General features: G+C 35.3%; 5 protein-coding genes across 6 annotated transcripts; 1 reads left to right on the forward strand and 4 right to left on the reverse strand.

Moving 5' to 3' along the window:
• Positions 1–42: 42 nt before the first annotated feature.
• Positions 43–3,124, reverse strand: Taf5 (TATA-box binding protein associated factor 5). Its single transcript, XM_081986795.1, has 8 exons — positions 2,948–3,124; positions 2,312–2,885; positions 1,812–2,019; positions 1,635–1,754; positions 1,414–1,570; positions 960–1,090; positions 704–893; positions 43–652 (listed from the first exon to the last, which is right to left on the reverse strand). Exons 1-8 carry the CDS (start codon positions 3,014–3,016, stop codon positions 143–145), a joined length of 1,959 nt encoding a protein of 652 aa, XP_081842921.1. The 5' UTR covers positions 3,017–3,124; the 3' UTR covers positions 43–142.
• A 455-nt stretch (positions 3,125–3,579) lies between these two features.
• LOC145733809 (uncharacterized) lies at positions 3,580–9,586 on the reverse strand. Of its 2 annotated transcripts, none has more exons than XM_081986808.1 (6): positions 9,444–9,586; positions 5,374–5,537; positions 4,639–4,857; positions 4,168–4,339; positions 3,796–4,112; positions 3,580–3,740 (listed from the first exon to the last, which is right to left on the reverse strand). In XM_081986808.1, exons 2-6 carry the CDS (start codon positions 5,423–5,425, stop codon positions 3,607–3,609), a joined length of 894 nt encoding a protein of 297 aa, XP_081842934.1. In that variant the 5' UTR covers positions 5,426–5,537; positions 9,444–9,586; the 3' UTR covers positions 3,580–3,606. The 2 variants fall into 2 exon arrangements, with proteins under 2 accessions (XP_081842934.1, XP_081842933.1); XM_081986807.1 differs by having other exon boundaries at positions 4,639–4,860.
• An 801-nt stretch (positions 9,587–10,387) lies between these two features.
• Positions 10,388–12,324, reverse strand: LOC145733807 (sialin-like). The gene is made up of 8 exons (XM_081986804.1): positions 12,182–12,324; positions 11,950–12,124; positions 11,661–11,894; positions 11,434–11,608; positions 11,126–11,386; positions 10,797–11,073; positions 10,620–10,743; positions 10,388–10,567 (listed from the first exon to the last, which is right to left on the reverse strand). The coding sequence occupies exons 1-8, from the start codon at positions 12,184–12,186 to the stop codon at positions 10,394–10,396; spliced, it is 1,425 nt and encodes a 474-aa protein (XP_081842930.1). The 5' UTR covers positions 12,187–12,324; the 3' UTR covers positions 10,388–10,393.
• A 269-nt stretch (positions 12,325–12,593) lies between these two features.
• LOC145733812 (guided entry of tail-anchored proteins factor 1) lies at positions 12,594–13,437 on the reverse strand. The gene is made up of 2 exons (XM_081986811.1): positions 13,116–13,437; positions 12,594–13,056 (listed from the first exon to the last, which is right to left on the reverse strand). The coding sequence occupies exons 1-2, from the start codon at positions 13,188–13,190 to the stop codon at positions 12,640–12,642; spliced, it is 492 nt and encodes a 163-aa protein (XP_081842937.1). The 5' UTR covers positions 13,191–13,437; the 3' UTR covers positions 12,594–12,639.
• A 137-nt stretch (positions 13,438–13,574) lies between these two features.
• TyrRS (Tyrosyl-tRNA synthetase) lies at positions 13,575–16,006 on the forward strand. The gene is made up of 10 exons (XM_081986800.1): positions 13,575–13,720; positions 13,866–14,077; positions 14,163–14,362; positions 14,422–14,519; positions 14,574–14,714; positions 14,771–15,042; positions 15,100–15,235; positions 15,298–15,423; positions 15,480–15,630; positions 15,685–16,006. The coding sequence occupies exons 2-10, from the start codon at positions 13,871–13,873 to the stop codon at positions 15,938–15,940; spliced, it is 1,587 nt and encodes a 528-aa protein (XP_081842926.1). The 5' UTR covers positions 13,575–13,720; positions 13,866–13,870; the 3' UTR covers positions 15,941–16,006.
• Positions 16,007–16,023: the final 17 nt, after the last annotated feature.

Genomic DNA, 16,023 nt, shown 5'->3' on the forward strand with positions numbered 1-16,023 from the left:
CTGGCGGTATTTATGTACTACTGAAATTATAGTAGGTAGGTTGGTTAATATGTTTTTAACAAAAATTATAGCATTATTACTGTGGGGTTGTTACAAAAATGACTATAGTTTTTTAAAAACAGTCTATTTTAGTACAAAACTCTCAAGTAGCAACGCCGTCAAACACAGCCACTGCCAACATTAAGTTCCTCCTAGTAAAATGCAAATTAATCAATGGAGAATTCTTCGTCTGAAACGTCCGCAACAAATATTCATCTCCAGTTTTCACGTCCGGGTTATGCGATATGTTTACGTCTTCTGAACTAATTTCCTCCGTCAATTTGGTAAAGTTCCACAATTTGACGGCGCAATCCAAACCGCCGGACACTAGCACGTTGCCACATCGACTAAAGGCTAAACAATGAATCGTTTTATCGTGTCCCGTCAGTTCAGCGACTAAATGTCCGTGCGACAGGTCCCAAATCAGGACGGTACAGTCCGAACCGGCTGAAGCTAAAAACCGTCCACAAACGCTGAAAGCCAAAGCCTGAATGGTCTGTTTATGTCCCGTCATCAAGCGGACATGGTTGCCAGTTGTAATGTCCCATAAACAGACGCGCCGGTCACTGGATCCTGTTGCAATGTAGTTGGAGTTTGGATGAAACTGAACACACTATAAAATCACTTGTAACCAAGTCTGTTCAAGTTGCAGTTGTTTACTTACGTCCACGTCAGAGAAATGTCCGGCAAATATTCGTAATGGTTGGTAGTGGTCGGTGGCCCATAGCCTGGCTGTTCTATCATAAGAACATGATGCAAAGTAGTAGCCCAATGGTGAAAATTTGACGTCCCAAACTGGAAACATATGTCCTTTGTACACCACCAAACAAGTCCAAATTTGTAAGCTCCATAACCTATACAAGTTTTAAAAATGTGTGATGTTTTTATCTGACAATTTCAGCCAATTAATCTGTGTTTACCTAATGGTACTGTCTTCAGAGGCGCTCAATAACAAAGTACGGTCCGGTGCAAAAGAGACGGAATGAACGGCACCACTGTGTCCGCAAAGGCTTCTCGATGATTCTCCCGATCGCTCATCCATCATTCTAACCTTTATAACGTCATAAATGAAACAAATAACTGGCAGGTAAATCAAACATTTGCATATTATTTTTTTTTTAGTTTCATTTGATGATGCTCTATGACGTAATTTGAGGTGACTGGTCATTTCAAAAAATCCAACAACTGTCAAATGACGTCACTTAAATCTATTCAAATATGATTTTTTACACTTTTAACCCAAAAAACAAACATTAAGGGTCATATTAATAATAAACTTAAGGTCGCCTCAAGGAGTAATAATAACAAGTATTATGGCTACCTTAAGTTTCAAGGAACCCTTAAGGAATGATTATCAATATGACTGTAACCCACCAAAACGTCTTCAGCTTCAATATTGACTTCTTGTAACTTATCGGTGGATTTCATGGTTTTCAATTTTTGCGGCACCAAAGTGAACACTTTAATTATCGAATCGTTGAATCCTACCGCCAACATACTGGAATCTTCGGTGATTTCGGCGCAACAAACCCTACAAAAATATCACAGCCTTCATGTAAGATTTTCTAACAATCAGCCATTAAAAGAAAACTTACGAATAATTGGCATTCAAAAGCGTGTAGCAGCAGCATGACGGTAAGTTTTCAGGACCCAAATTAGTCCTCTTTGAAGCTTCCCTTAGGGCCTTTAATTTCTCAATTTTATCATTATCCTTTCTGTAAAATATCCGATTTTTTAGTCATGCAAAAGCAAAATAATGCCAGGCTGCTTACAGGTCAGGAACTGGGATTCTATCTGACGGTGGTGCATTTGGGTCTGATTTAGTCTTCTTTGACAGCAAAGGGTCCTTTTTTGATTTCTTCTTCTTGGGTTTATCAGGATTGTCTTGTTCTTGCGCTTCCTCTTCATCTTCTACTGGAGCTGACAGTATTTGTATGTCTGGCGCTTTTGGGATGCCATAATACACTTTACTTTTGTTATCTAAAACACACAGTTTTTCCATCATATTTATTGTAATAGAATTATCATCTTGTTTTAAATTAGGCACCAGTCTATGACATGTAGTTTGACAATTGGTCAATCTATGGTTTTGCCAAATTACGTCATCGTGACGTCAAAAACACTCTGCTCGCTCCATGGAGCTTGAAAACGAATTCGGCTTTAGCTTTTGTTAGGTGAGAAGTGAGGAGATGGAGTTATGAGGCAGGTAAATTGTGATGGGAGCCAAATTATGTTTCTTTTAACTTCATGTAGGTCATCATCATGTTCTTACCTTGTCTTTTAGCCTCTCCACCCACAGCCCCTGATGTAGCATCAATCTGACTCTTATTCCTAGCCACTCCTTCATACATATCAAAGTACAGATGTTCCTGTACAATATTGAGCAACACTGAAGCTTTCTTATCATTCAAATGTCTCTTTAAAAGTGACAAAGTGTCCCTGGACATGCGAATAATAAACTGATTTGACTTAAAAGTGTCAGTTAGCTCATTGCCATTCATATGGTCACGTCTAGTAACCATTGCCAACTTTTTCAAGTCATCCTGATAATACACATCTTGCTCAGGACCAAACTTTTTCATCAATGATATGGCTTTGTTGGTGTGGCCATTGTAGACCAGTTCCAAGTACATGTGAACTAGAACTGGATAGAGTATCATACCAAGTTCATGTTTGTAAATATCCAGAGAGTTTTCAACAAATCTTTTCAGCTCAATGTAGGAGGCTTCATAGGTTTCGGGGTCCCCATCACTTTTATAACCTGTAAGGACACTGCTTACATCCGAGCCCTGCTGGTCCACTTCCTCAGAAAGACTGGCTTCCCTTCTTAACTGTTCTTCAGTGCCCTAAAGTTTTTCAGGAAAAAAACATTTAGAATGAGATGTTTTTAGAGTTATATAGGCCTTACCTTTAAATTGTACTTCTTTAAAACCTGCAGGACTGCAGCTAATTGGTTTTTATCCACACCGTTACTCATAGCGATGGTTTTTTTTATTTTAGTGTGAAACACTGGTAATCTAAGTTGATTTTAAATACAAAAAAGTGTATAAATAGTAAATACTCTGTTTACTACATTGACATATTATTAAAATATAGTAGTATAATATTTAGTATGTCAATGGTTTACTAGGAATTTACTACATAACCTATTTAATGTTGCTTCTTCTTCATTTCTGTTTAATTGACAAGTAGTGCGGGCAACCATTTATACATTTAGTTGTAATTCTGGTTGCATAACTAACCTAACCTAAATTGAAGAAAATTTGTATTCAGTGCATTCGTAATGTGTCAAGATTTCTGTATTGGTAATAAAACTTCCTGGATACTTAACAAAGGTTTTGTAGTACTTAATTGACCCAAAAAAATAGCCATAACCTTCCTACTTTTTTGATCATAAAATTTAACTTTTTTTAAAATGAAATAAAAAATTTTACCTATACAAAAATCTCGACATGGCGAATGCGCTAATAATAAATTTCCACAATAATAATAAATGATACAATTTTTCTTTTTAACCCAAATAATTTATATTACAGTAAATTTTATAAATTAGTTAGTCAAGAGCTTTCAAGACACTTTTGCAAAATTGTATTCTTCCACTATGGGCCTGGGATGTAAGGGGTCGTTTTGTTCCACCCCCTCCTTGTACGTTCTGTAGTACATTTGAAAGTTGTCTCTTGTAATATTGTGTGTTTTCCTATCTGAAATTTTTACTACAGTTAAGCTGTAAAACTTTATAAAGTCAGTGATAGTTACTTGATGCCTTGTTTCGTCGACCTTTATAAGGTTCATCATTGATTTCTTGGAAACTATTCTGGTTATAACTATTGTGTAAGCGCGCCTTTTTAGTCTTTTTGGTTTTGGATAAACCCAAATTTGGATTGACATGCCGACTTTGTATTCTTTGTCGGGATTTAAGATTATCCACTCCATTTTTGGCGGTCGGTATGGGAATTTCGTTCAGTCTGCTAGAGTTTTGCTGGGCTGCAATTTTGTTTTTCCATTTCTCATTACTGTTAACTTTTCTCTGGCAGATGAAATGTTTGTCCTCCAAGCAACTTCGGGAATTCCATCTACAATAATTTGAGTTAAAAATACTGGAAAAATTTGTTTATTTAAATTACTGACCGATATCCCCAGTTTGGGTCTACGACTATACAGTTCCATTGCAGTTGACTTTCATCTTTTTTTCTCATTGGCCAACCAAATCCATTGTAACTGAGTGGTTTACCGGATGCAGCCCATTTCCATTGTTTCCGTTGCCAGTCGAATCGACCTCCCAACCACCTTTCAAGCGGCTCTGTCAACAAATCAAATTCTTATAAAAACGCAGGTCATATGCATCAAGTAGTTAAAATGCAAATTACTGAGGAAGTAACTTGGAAAGTGCTTTAAAGGTGTGCGTATTTATTATTTATGATCAAATTTAACACTAATGACACGCTAAATGGTACTGTAAAGTACCCAATTGCAGAGCGTTGGTGAAGAAACGGATGTGCACGTCCATCTATAATGTGAACTCGTCTTGAAATAAACATTGTTTTCAATTTTTCGGTCCATATTTACTGTAAATTTTTTAGTAAAGTTAGGTGGTATTACCCATTGATTTTCCTGTGAGTACCCTGTTAATCAACTTGTCTTGATTTCGGTTCTTGATAATGGCCAAATTGCTTTTCATCGAATGGCATTGAAAGAACGCGTCCTGCCAAGTTGCTTTCTCCTTGCTGAAGAAATAACATCTGTGACTCAGCCTGACAAAGTTTGAAGGGCAGCTTTGGTTTTTTTCGGCTAAAGCAGACTGAAGTCGGTCCAACGCCACTACTAAAACAAAAAGTTGAATATCAGAGCCGTTCAACAGAAGTTTAAAAGCATTTTTTGGGTCGTGTACCACTTGAATGTGCAAGAATCCCTGTTGGTGGGTTTTAGCATAATTTCGTGCGAAACAAAAGACCCCAGGTATACAAAAGGCACGTAAATATTAAATTTATCGTTAAATGACCCATTCAACATGGTAAATGGATGCTGATGGGTGCTTATTTGGACGTGACCGTGTATACGGTCAAACTTTTTGTTTTTATTAGATGTTTGATTTTATAAGAATTCCTAACTATAATAATAAAATTTCCTACAATTTTCGTTATTTACACCTTTTCGTGCACCCTGTCACCTTTTGTCTAGTAACTCCTTAAGGAGACCCTAAATGCAAAAACACCTTAATACAATCTTGTAGATGATAAAATTTCACACAACTTTCCTTATTTATTTTTGTAACTCTCTAATGTATTTATGATTAAAAAGTAATCACAATATAGTTTATTAACTCTATGTACAAACCTGTTGCAACAGTAAACAGCAGCGTCAGTAGGGATTTAATTACACTTTTCATTGTCGCTCCTTAAAAAACCTTTTTTTCCTAAATACGCAATAATTAGCAACACCGGAAGTTGCCTATAGGTAATCTCCATCTTCATCTGTAGTCTCCTGAACGCATAAAAAATCTGAAACAAGACAGAGAGTAATAATAGCATGACGAAGCAGCAAACGTGTGCTACCGAATTTGCATAACAAATAAAAGAACTGCTCTGTATGTCAAAACTTATCTTATTACCATCATGTTTATGAGTTTTGATAACCTACTAGCGTGATTTTTTTGGTACAGAGTGAACATACTCATCCATAAAAAATTGAACAATATGTGGATTTTGTCAAACAAAATGGAGGAAAATGAGTACCTACACTTTGCCATTTATAATAATAATTATTTTTCTTGCTAGATCACTAAAAACTGTTATGGCTTGCAAGTGTATTAAATTTCAAGGACTCATTTTCCTGATTCGCTTATTGTGTTGTTTTATTACAAACTATACATTGTTGCACCAGTGTAGTGCAATATATAACCGGAAAATATTGAAAAACTTAAACAACCGCATAGTGTAAAGCTAATAAAACGTGGTAAATATTTAAGGTCTCAATAAATGTTTTGGAAATTGCAAAAAATTAGTTTAAACTAGATTGATATATAGCGTGCAGGGTTGGTATAAAATAACACTAAAATGTGTCAAAACTGCCCACACCCACATGTCCAGATTTCCAGATAACTAAAGTTTTATTGTTTATAATTTCGCAATGGAGTGTATTCTGCAGTACTATTACATATACGATTGAATCATTGGTCTATTTTCGAATCAATTTTATAGGCTGCTCGTTATTTGTCTAGTCCAAATAACAACACAGTTACTTATAAGTACTATTTTTAGTTGTGTTGATATACTAGATTAAATGAATAATGAATAAATCCGAATTGATGGTAAGTACTGGGTGGGCTAGATGTAAAATTCCTATAATTATAGGTGTCAAGGCAATATTCCTACCAACATTAATTTATTGGATTATTTAGATCGTTTAAGATGATGTCATTGTTTTAACATCAGTAATAAATATCAACTCTAGTTTCTAAACGAAATGTGTAAGAGGCCAATTTGCTAGCAGTTTGGGCACAAATAAAAAAATTAGACCATATAAGGCAAACCAGCAGTGATTGCTTGAATTCCCTATAAGGAAACGCAAAGAGGCACAAACTGGGTTATATTACAAGCATGTTTCTTAGACTTGTCGGAATAATTAATACTAAACGGTGTTAAACATCAAAATTTACAATTTGTTATGTTTTTAGCTGATTTTTGAAGCAAAATATGTATGACAGCTACAAGTTTTGCGACATTCTTTTGATACTGAAACCCCGCTATACAACTAAAATTTTAGTAACGCAAAGACGGGTTTCTCAAGGCGCCTTGGTCTAAAGATTACCGGAATTCTTTGTATATAAATGGATTTTATTGTTTCTGATTAATGTCTACAGTTTATTAGCTTTTGCGGAATTCCTTATTTTTCTGTATAACGCACCGTGTGTGTACGCACAATTTTTTTTTAAATTAAACATAGATTTTGCTAGGCTAGAGAACTTTTTAAGTGACATATGTGCTAAAACTGGTGTGACATCATTTGACTGTTTGACTTTGTCTCCAACTAGTAATCAGAGAAATAGGTACATCCATTGGTCACAAGTCAGAATACGTCATAGTCACGTGAGCATTCCACCAATAAAACTTGACTGTTTCTGAGTTAGACCTATTGAATGCATGTTAATATTCGTTTAAGCACACTGACATATACAGGTGTGGTAAATCCAAAACCGACCATAGGAAAACCGTGTAACTGACAGAGAAACGTAGGTAATTGCATGCGCGGGACAAAGACAGAAAACGAAAAAAATATCAAGTAGGCCGTATTTTTAGCGCGCTGTTGCCAACATCCACCCAAATTTAAATTTGTCGACGGGGTGGGTTTTGGTAACAGCGCGCTGAAAATATGGCCTACTTGATATTTTTTTCGTTTTCTGTCTTTGTCGCGCGCATGCGATTATCTACGTTTCTCTGTCAGTTACACGGTTTTCCTATGGTCTGTTTTGGATTTACCACACCTGTATGTCACTTAATGGAGATCTTTACATGTCAGAAAAATATTATACTCTCTTCTGTATATGAAAGTCATTAAATTATCTGGAATAAATTAATTAATCAGATAGGTAAGTTAGGCTTAAGAAAAAGTAAATCAAACCTGTCCAGTTGGCAGCAGCATAAACCAATATGAGTCAATTAACGGCCAATCTGGGTCATCAATAATGAACGAAAATTAATAACTCTCAAATTATCTGCCGGTGCTTTTTACTGCACTAATTGGTAATCTCCCGGTGAAACACTGATTTATTACTAAAATATCGAGTGCAGTTTCTTTAAAAAAATTCCACATTATAAACAAACTTATATTCGTACTTTTACGACTCAGTTATTCAGGCAGAAAATGAAAATTCCTTATTTTATAGAGGAAACGTGTGTAATCTGGGCTTTGGCTAGCTGTTGTCAATGTCCGTGCGGTGCATATATTAGATGGTAATCATTTTGGATGATAAATTTGTGCAATAAGTAACCGCGAGTCAAACGTGACCAGTGCACTGACCCATAAAGTTCATATGTGCAGTATTTGCAGCTGAAAGCTGCTTTTTTTGACCAATCACTGTGTATGTATGTAGATTAAAGGGTTTGACTGCATCCACTGAATTACATCATTATTGTTATACTATACATAAACCACTTCTTGATAATCAATGAAAGACAATCCAAAATATACCATATGTCTTCTTTGAAACCCAACCCAATTATTATAAGCGACCTGCATATTATATGGTTTTTGTCAGAGTATATAACTGTAACTCCTTTAAGTATAAAATCCTATCAGTAAATCTCGATCTCGACTTTTTTAATGATGACTGATGATACATCCGGTTTTTTCTGCCTCCAAAACAATGGGAACGTAAACTTCGATTTTATGGCCAGTTAAGTATTAAAAAATTGCCCACACTCGCTTAAAAAGCACAAAACCGCAAATACAGAAAAGAAAGCCACCATAACTCAAAGTCATCATAATATGCGCATTTATGAACGTTTCGCCGGTTTTAAACTAGGAAAACGTTATTTTATATGCGGTGTACGTCTCTTCTAGACGTGTACTACATCCATTAACAATCCAGATTTGCTTATTTTCCTGTCAATCAGGGTGCCATTTCTGATTTGTAGAGACTTGTCTCGTTTGCGTGTGTTTATTATTGTAGTCTTACGTAATGATTTTTTTTTAAATAAAAATAAGGTCAAAAACACATGTAATTTATAAAAAAATAGTCAGTTGGTGGATAAATAATTGCCGAACAAGAAGTTTGGACGTGCGCGTCCCAATTCTTTATGCGTTGATGATGTTCACCTTAAAAACAGATTATTTTTATTGTGACTGTATTCATAATGTTGTTTTTGTAGTGTCATAATTAGACATTCGTGAACATTACTAATTTTGATCATTTTATACGCTTAAAGCAGACAGAGTACCGTTGTAACGCTCTTAAAATAATTTGATAACATTATAATACGGCCTTCAGTAAGATAAGTTTATTTGCTCTTGCAATTTAGGGTGCTAAAAAATAAGCCTTCACATACTACGGATAATTCAAATATCCATTTTACTTTTGATGTATCAAGCCAAGGACTCTAAAACTTTTTAATCAAAAAATACATTTTTAAGCCTTGAAGATGATCGGTTCCAATCGATCACAGTCGTGACTTTAAAGAGCACTAAATATAAGTTATGTATGTAAATACAGAGAAGCCTGACGGTAACAAATGATTATAAATAGTTACGTGCACAAAAACAAATTATATCAATTAGAATATAAGAAATTAGTTACACCTTATAAAAAAAATTACGATGACATAAAAACAGTTACTAACTGTTATACTTTCACTTAAAAAGTGTATCAACTTTGACTCTGCATATAGCGCTCAATAAAACTGACTTACCCATATTTCATTCAGAAAATTAGTAAAAATTCAATGAAAAGTACCAAAAACGCGTGTACCGTTGACCGGCAACTTATCCGCGACACCACATCGACCCACAAGAGCGAACGAGCAAATGCAACTTAATAATATATCGACTCACCGTCACAGTATTAGAGTGCCAGACTGCAAAACTCGTTAGCCCACCACCCTTTTTCCGAATAAAGCTTCAAAAATGCTTGTTTTTCTGTGACAAGGGCCGGAAGAGGTACTTTTTCGAACCTAAACTTAAATTTTTAAATATTACCCTAAATAGAGGATGCCTTAAATGTCTAAATGAACAGGCTAGACATTTGCTTAAAAATATGTCATTGAGGTCCAATGATTACTAAATTTGTCTTTTTTCTTTCAATTCTAGAATTCTGTCATCTATTTATCTACCCAATGAGCAACGTCACTATTCCATTCTTTCAAGAAGAAAAAAAACCTTTTCCAGTTTAGATTTAAATCAAAATTCATTGTAAAGCTATTTAAAAGCTAAATTACGAAACTCTACAGATAAGCCTCTAATAGTTTATATAATGAAGTCCTAATTAAACTGTAAATAGTCAAGAAGTTGGCCACGAAATACATCTAACATTTCATAATATAATTTGATTATCAGCATTGGACAAAACTCCAAAGAAGCTTAATAATTTGACCAACAAAAACACGCAGAATGAATTAATTTGCATGGTAATATACACTATAGGTTTAGCGAAAAATATTACGGACGTGAGCGTGGGTTGAACAAGATTTAATTGTTGGTGTTAAACCCACATTAATACAGAAAAATTTTTACTTAAAGACAATGAAAACATTTTGGTATTTCAGGAAAGAGGACTAACAAAGCAACATCTGACCAAAAATTATTGTATTAAAATGTTTTTGCCCTTAAGGACCTCCTTATAAAAACCAACCAAGAATTACTATCAAAAACTTTTATTTTCCAAATCGGTCGTGGTACAACTCCCGTATTCATTATTCTTATTAGGAATTTGCGCCCAAACTTGTAGTTTTCCAGAGGATAACGTGACAAAAAAGAAGGCCCCAAACAGATACAAACCAGCAGCAATGAAAAAGACTATTTGCCATTCCTCAACAGTCTGTATAAAGACAGTGTTGCAAGATTAGTTAATTAACAACTCAAATACTTACAGGGTTGTCAGACACAATATATCCAGACAGAATGGGGCTTATTATACCAGGCATAGTCCCGAAGGTGTTACTAATGCCCAAAATTATACTCGCATACTGAGGAGCTATATCCAAAGGGTTGACACTAGCAAAAAATACTTAAAACTAATTAATCTTCAACATAAAGTGCAGACTAACCAGTAAGCGGCAAAAGCAAATCCACCAATACCCACAGCAAACGTGAGACATAAAACTGTCACAACTTCGTTTGAAACAAAGGCGCACGCCATAAGGAATGCGAATTGAGCGAGAAAACCCAACAAATTCCAGATTTTCCGGCATTGAGTCACCGTTAAGTACTGTCGGGAGAGGCAAAAATCGGCCAACTGTCCGGACAACGGTACCATAAAGCCCATAGCCAAATAAGGGAGGGCAGTTAGGAACCCTGACGTGCTTAAATTGAAGCCGTAGATGTCTAAAATTGGGACGGTTTATAAGTACAAACAATGTGGTATCTACGTTTTTACCTTTTAAATATTTAGGAAGTTGGGTCAAAAACGTATAAAAACCCCAATTTTCACAAAAATTTGCGATACAAATCGCCCACACAGCTTTAGACCCTGCTATACACTTCCAAGGTATAATCATGTCCTCTTTGGGGTTTTGCGTCTGTTTCATCAAAGACGTTTCAATGTAGTTCCGTTCCTGTTCGGTAATTTTGGAGTCTTTTGCCGGCGAATCTGCTACAATCAGTAGCCATAAACAGTACCAAATTACGCCCGCAACACCTACAATTTTCAATGAAAACCATTATAAGCTGTAAATTGGGTTTTACCGAAAAACCAAAACACGCTGCGCCATCCCAAAGTTTCAGCCAGATAGGCACTTAGAGGCATCGTTACCACTGTTCCAAAATAGCTGCCAGCCGAAGCTAGCATAGCCAGTCTTGTTCGTTCTAAAGGAGGCGCCCACTGCGCCCAAACTGCCAGTATACTAGGGTAGGTGACTCCCTTAACAAAAATTAGTTAGCCTCTTCTATTTTAAAATGTTTATTGATAAAACCTCAGCAATTCCTTCAATAATTCGAGCAGCAAGTAATAAGTATACACTGGCGCTAGCCAGCCAGGGTGTAACTACCGTAAAGGCTGCAGTTATGGCTATTCCAGTCCCAAAAATAATCTTTCCCCCATATTTTTTAGCAAAATACCCACCCAATAGTTGTGTGGTGATATAACCATAGAAAAATGAGCTTAGTATGTAACCTTGAATCTCATTTGACCATTCAAACTCTGGTCCCTAAAAAACCCACAAAACTATTATTGTTTTTAATTATAACAACATTCTTACTTACCACATTTACAACTGTTCCATTAGTTAAAGTGTCATATCTATCAGAGGTCATGGCAACTATGGCAATACTCAAGTTTCCCCTTAGGGTGTAAGCATTGAAGAAGCCAAAGAAAGCCATAACGGCCACAATAAAACGACGATGTTGCCATAATTTCCACTTTGGTGGTAGTATATTACTTTTAACAAAAAGTTTAGTGAAATAAAGAGTAAACTGCAACTTGAAAACAACTTACCTCATTATACTTAAAAACTACACTAAAACTTTAAACATTCACTTATAATTTTTATCTTAGTAATAATGAATGTTTATTAGCTTGTTTGCCATGTTATATGATGGCTGGCACAAAAATGTAAATAACAGAAACAAGGAATTTACTATTCATTTAAACTAAATCAGGACATTTCATTATTGAGTGATTAAAGCTGGATACTCAATAAATATAATCTTATTTAATTGCCATGGCTGGGTGATAAGGCTTGACTTGAATATTTTTACTTTTAGACAATTACACATCTTTTACAATGGAATCATATTTTAATAAACTTGGATTGAAGCTAATATAAAACATTTCTATGGAATAACTCCATGTTTGGTCCTTTTGCAAATTCGGCTGTCTTTGCAGACTTTCTGTTAAAAATCAAAACTAACAATACAAAATATATTGTGTAAACTTAAACACTTTTCTAATTATTATGAGTACTTTGATCTAATAAGTCTAGCTACTACATTACAACTCATAATCCAAAAATGTAAAGAAACATAATTTCTTCCATTTGGATATGAAATAATATAGTTAAACGGTACTAAATCTACACTGTCAGGCAATTTAAAGACTGGGGTTCTCCTGTAGTACAGTACCAATAGAAATAGTATGATAGTTCCTACCAGTTGTGGGACACGGGACAAAACTAGATTTTTCCATAGTGGATTGTCACTTTTCTTGCTGCTTTTCAGTTCTTCATCCAGGGCGTTAATGCGGCGTTGTAGTTTTGAGTACTTGGCAAACTCATCAATCATGTTGTATTTTTGCTGCTCAATTTTCAGTTGGCGTTTTTCTTTGAGCAATTCCAATTGCTTGGCTGTGGGTGCATTGCTCCATTTTTTAACCTGATAGAAAATGACATAGTTTTGATGTCTGGAAATCAGTACTAAAGTGCCAAACTTACCCAGTTTGCAATTAAGTCTGCATGAGCATTTGCAAAACTTAATGTGGTTGCAATAAATAACAATGAAGTCGACATTTTATACCGGGATTAGGAGTGAATATGAATAACACTAGTACCTTATTATTTATAGACTTGGGTGCTTGTGTCTTTAGTGTTTAGCATTAGAACACTTTTTATGCACACATACCTCTCACCACAATGAACAAAAAGTACTTTTAATTGATTGTGGTTTTGAAAATTGAATCACTATGAAGTAGTGTATAATTATATTTAATTTTTTTGGTTTTGCTGGATTTTTTTAAATAAATTATTAAATTTAAAAGTTTACAAAAATAGGTCTTCAAACTTGAACTGTCATATAATCGATTTGATCAATTGACGAGAAGTCACATGGTCTAGTTCACATATGCAAATGCCTCATCAGGTGACCTGCAAGACAAATGTAAATTAAAACCTAAACCTAACCTAACATCCTAGTGTCAAATGATCTCATTTATTTTATAGGTTAAGTTTTAAAGTAGATGTGGATTTAAATTGGAATATTCTGAATTCCCCAACATTGTTATTAAAAAAGCAGTTGTTTTTTAAATCAGGGCGATAATCAGGTAATGTGGACTTAAATTACTCTAATTAATACGTAAAAACACATTATTATATTTCTTTTATCAAGGAAAATAAAATGCTTTTCTAATGAAACATATGATAGTGATGAGTACTTTAAACTACTTTTTTGGGGCCTATTTGTTTCAGTCACAATGTGTGAAAAACCTTTGACCGCCGATGAAAAGTACAGGTTAATTAGCAGGAACTTGCAAGAAGTTTTGGGTGAAGAGAAAATTAAGACAATCTTAAAGGAACGCGACCTGACTGTTTATTGGGGCACTGCCACTACTGGTAAACCCCACGTGGCTTATTTTGTACCCATGTCAAAAATTGCCGACTTTTTGAGAGCTGGAGCTGGGGTAACTGTGTTTTTCTACTCTAAACAGACTCAACTAAATCATTATAAAATCACCAAAAACAATGTAAATTAAATTCTACCTTTAGGTTACAATCTTATTTGCTGATTTGCATGCTTATTTGGATAATATGAAAGCACCTTGGGAATTACTAGCATTGAGAACACAATATTATGAGCATTCAATCAAAGCTATGCTTCACAGCATTGGAGTGCCTTTAGACAAGCTAAAATTTGTTAAAGGCACTGAATATCAACTGTCTAAAGAATACACTTTGGATGTATACAGGTAGTCACATTTGAAATTTCTTGGTGATTATTTTATGGTGTTGTATTCATTATTTAAAGACTGACTTCTGTGGTTACTGAGCATGATGCAAAAAAAGCTGGTGCTGAAGTTGTTAAACAAGTAGAACATCCTTTATTGAGTGGTTTGCTTTACCCAGGTATTTATTTGCCTTCAAAGATGTGTGCTTGTGTGTGTTAATGTATTGAATTAGGGCTTCAGGCCTTAGATGAGGAATACCTTAAAGTTGATGCTCAGTTTGGAGGTGTTGATCAAAGGAAAATTTTCACTTTTGCTGAAAAATACCTACCGCAATTAGGATATGCAAAACGTGCTCATTTAATGAATCCCATGGGTAAGATTTTAATTGGGAAATACTTTGTTGTCACAAAACTGTAATTTATGTAACAGTACCGGGTTTAACGGGAGCTAAAATGTCTTCTTCGGAAGAGGAAAGCAAAATTGATCTGTTAGACTCACCAGCTAATGTAAAGAAAAAGTTGAAAAAAGCTTTTTGCGAACCTGGCAACATTGAAAACAATGGGGTGTTGTCCTTTGTAAAACACGTAATATTTCCAATTTTCGACGGTGCCGAACCCTTTATTATCAACCGTAAACCTGAAAACGGGGGCGACCTACGTTTTAATGATTTTGAAGCTTTAGAAACGGCGTTTGCTAAGCAGGTATTATCCAAAACCAAGATACAGAAAAACTCCTAATCACGTCCTTAATAAATTAAGGAGGTGCATCCTGCTGACCTTAAAGCGGCCGTTGAAGTTCAAATTAATCGTCTGCTAGCCCCGATCATCAAGGAATTTGAAACTCCCGATTTGAAAAAACTGGCTGAGAAAGCATATCCTCAACCAGGCAAACAAAGTATACTGTAGTCTAAATTTTTGATTTGGTATTATCAATGAATCGTTTGTTTTTTAATATAGAGCAGGTGGTTAATAATGTATCTGACGAAATTGTTCCTAGCCGTCTAGACATTCGGATTGGTCAGATTGTGGAAGTTTCTCGTCATCCCGACGCTGACGCTCTTTATGTAGAAAAAATTGACTTAGGTTAGTCTCTCATTTCAAAAGTCCTAAAATTCTTAAATAAAATTGACTAATAACAGGAGAAGCTGAGCCTAGGACAGTAGTAAGCGGACTAGTTAATTACGTTAATATTGAGCAAATGCAACAGAGAAAGGTTGTGGTGCTGTGCAACTTGAAACCAGCCAAAATGAGAGGTGTAGAGAGTCAGGGAATGGTTTTGTGCGCTTCTGTGTAAGTAATTTTTGTTGTTGGGTCAATGTTTGTCACACTACAGTGCCGTTTTAGTGACAGTGAACCCAAACAAGTAGAGCCACTAGATCCTCCAGAGGATGCCCAGCCTGGTGAACGTGTTTATGTAGAAAACTTCGAAGGTGGATCTCCTGATGCCGTATTGAATCCGAAGAAAAAAGTGTGGGAAAAGTTGCAAGTCGACTTGAAGACTAGTTCGGAATGTTTGGCCCAGTGGCAAGGCAACAATTTGCTCACTAAGTCTGGAGGCAAAATACGGAGTAAATCGATGGGCGGAGCTCCGATCAGATAAAACCACTTTATGTAAGGGCCACTGCTATTTATATTGACAATTAAAAACGAGAATTTTCTATCCTTATTATTGTTGTTTGTTTA

This window comes from Ips typographus, linkage group LG9, assembly GCF_016097725.1.
Source record: "Ips typographus isolate SLU linkage group LG9, UJ_Ityp_2.0, whole genome shotgun sequence".
In the NCBI taxonomy this organism is placed as follows: Eukaryota; Metazoa; Arthropoda; class Insecta; order Coleoptera; family Curculionidae; genus Ips; species Ips typographus.

Bases quoted from the DNA above. Each gene is read 5' to 3' on its own strand.
- Taf5 (XM_081986795.1), bottom strand. From the start codon at position 3,016: ATGAGTAACGGTGTGGATAAAAACCAATTAGCTGCAGTCCTGCAGGTT. The intron at 2,020-2,311 runs GTAAGAACATGA...TGTGTGTTTTAG, and splicing joins TGGAGAGGCTAAAAGACAAG to ATAACAAAAGTAAAGTGTAT. The intron at 653-703 runs GTAAGTAAACAA...GTGATTTTATAG, and splicing joins GACATTTCTCTGACGTGGAC to TGTGTTCAGTTTCATCCAAA.
- LOC145733809 (XM_081986807.1), bottom strand. From the start codon at position 5,425: ATGAAAAGTGTAATTAAATCCCTACTGACGCTGCTGTTTACTGTTGCA. The intron at 4,113-4,167 runs GTCAGTAATTTA...AAATTATTGTAG, and splicing joins GACCCAAACTGGGGATATCG to ATGGAATTCCCGAAGTTGCT. The intron at 3,741-3,795 runs GTAACTATCACT...TAAAAATTTCAG, and splicing joins TCGACGAAACAAGGCATCAA to ATAGGAAAACACACAATATT.
- LOC145733807 (XM_081986804.1), bottom strand. The intron at 11,609-11,660 runs GTTTTATCAATA...ATTTTTGTTAAG, and splicing joins TTATTGAAGGAATTGCTGAG to GGAGTCACCTACCCTAGTAT. The intron at 11,074-11,125 runs GTAAAAACGTAG...TCCCAATTTTAG, and splicing joins ACTTCCTAAATATTTAAAAG to ACATCTACGGCTTCAATTTA.
- LOC145733812 (XM_081986811.1), bottom strand. From the start codon at position 13,190: ATGTCGACTTCATTGTTATTTATTGCAACCACATTAAGTTTTGCAAAT. The intron at 13,057-13,115 runs GTAAGTTTGGCA...ATTTTCTATCAG, and splicing joins CAGACTTAATTGCAAACTGG to GTTAAAAAATGGAGCAATGC.
- TyrRS (XM_081986800.1), top strand. From the start codon at position 13,871: ATGTGTGAAAAACCTTTGACCGCCGATGAAAAGTACAGGTTAATTAGC. The intron at 14,715-14,770 runs GTAAGATTTTAA...TTTATGTAACAG, and splicing joins TCATTTAATGAATCCCATGG to TACCGGGTTTAACGGGAGCT. The intron at 15,236-15,297 runs GTATACTGTAGT...TTTTTAATATAG, and splicing joins TCCTCAACCAGGCAAACAAA to AGCAGGTGGTTAATAATGTA.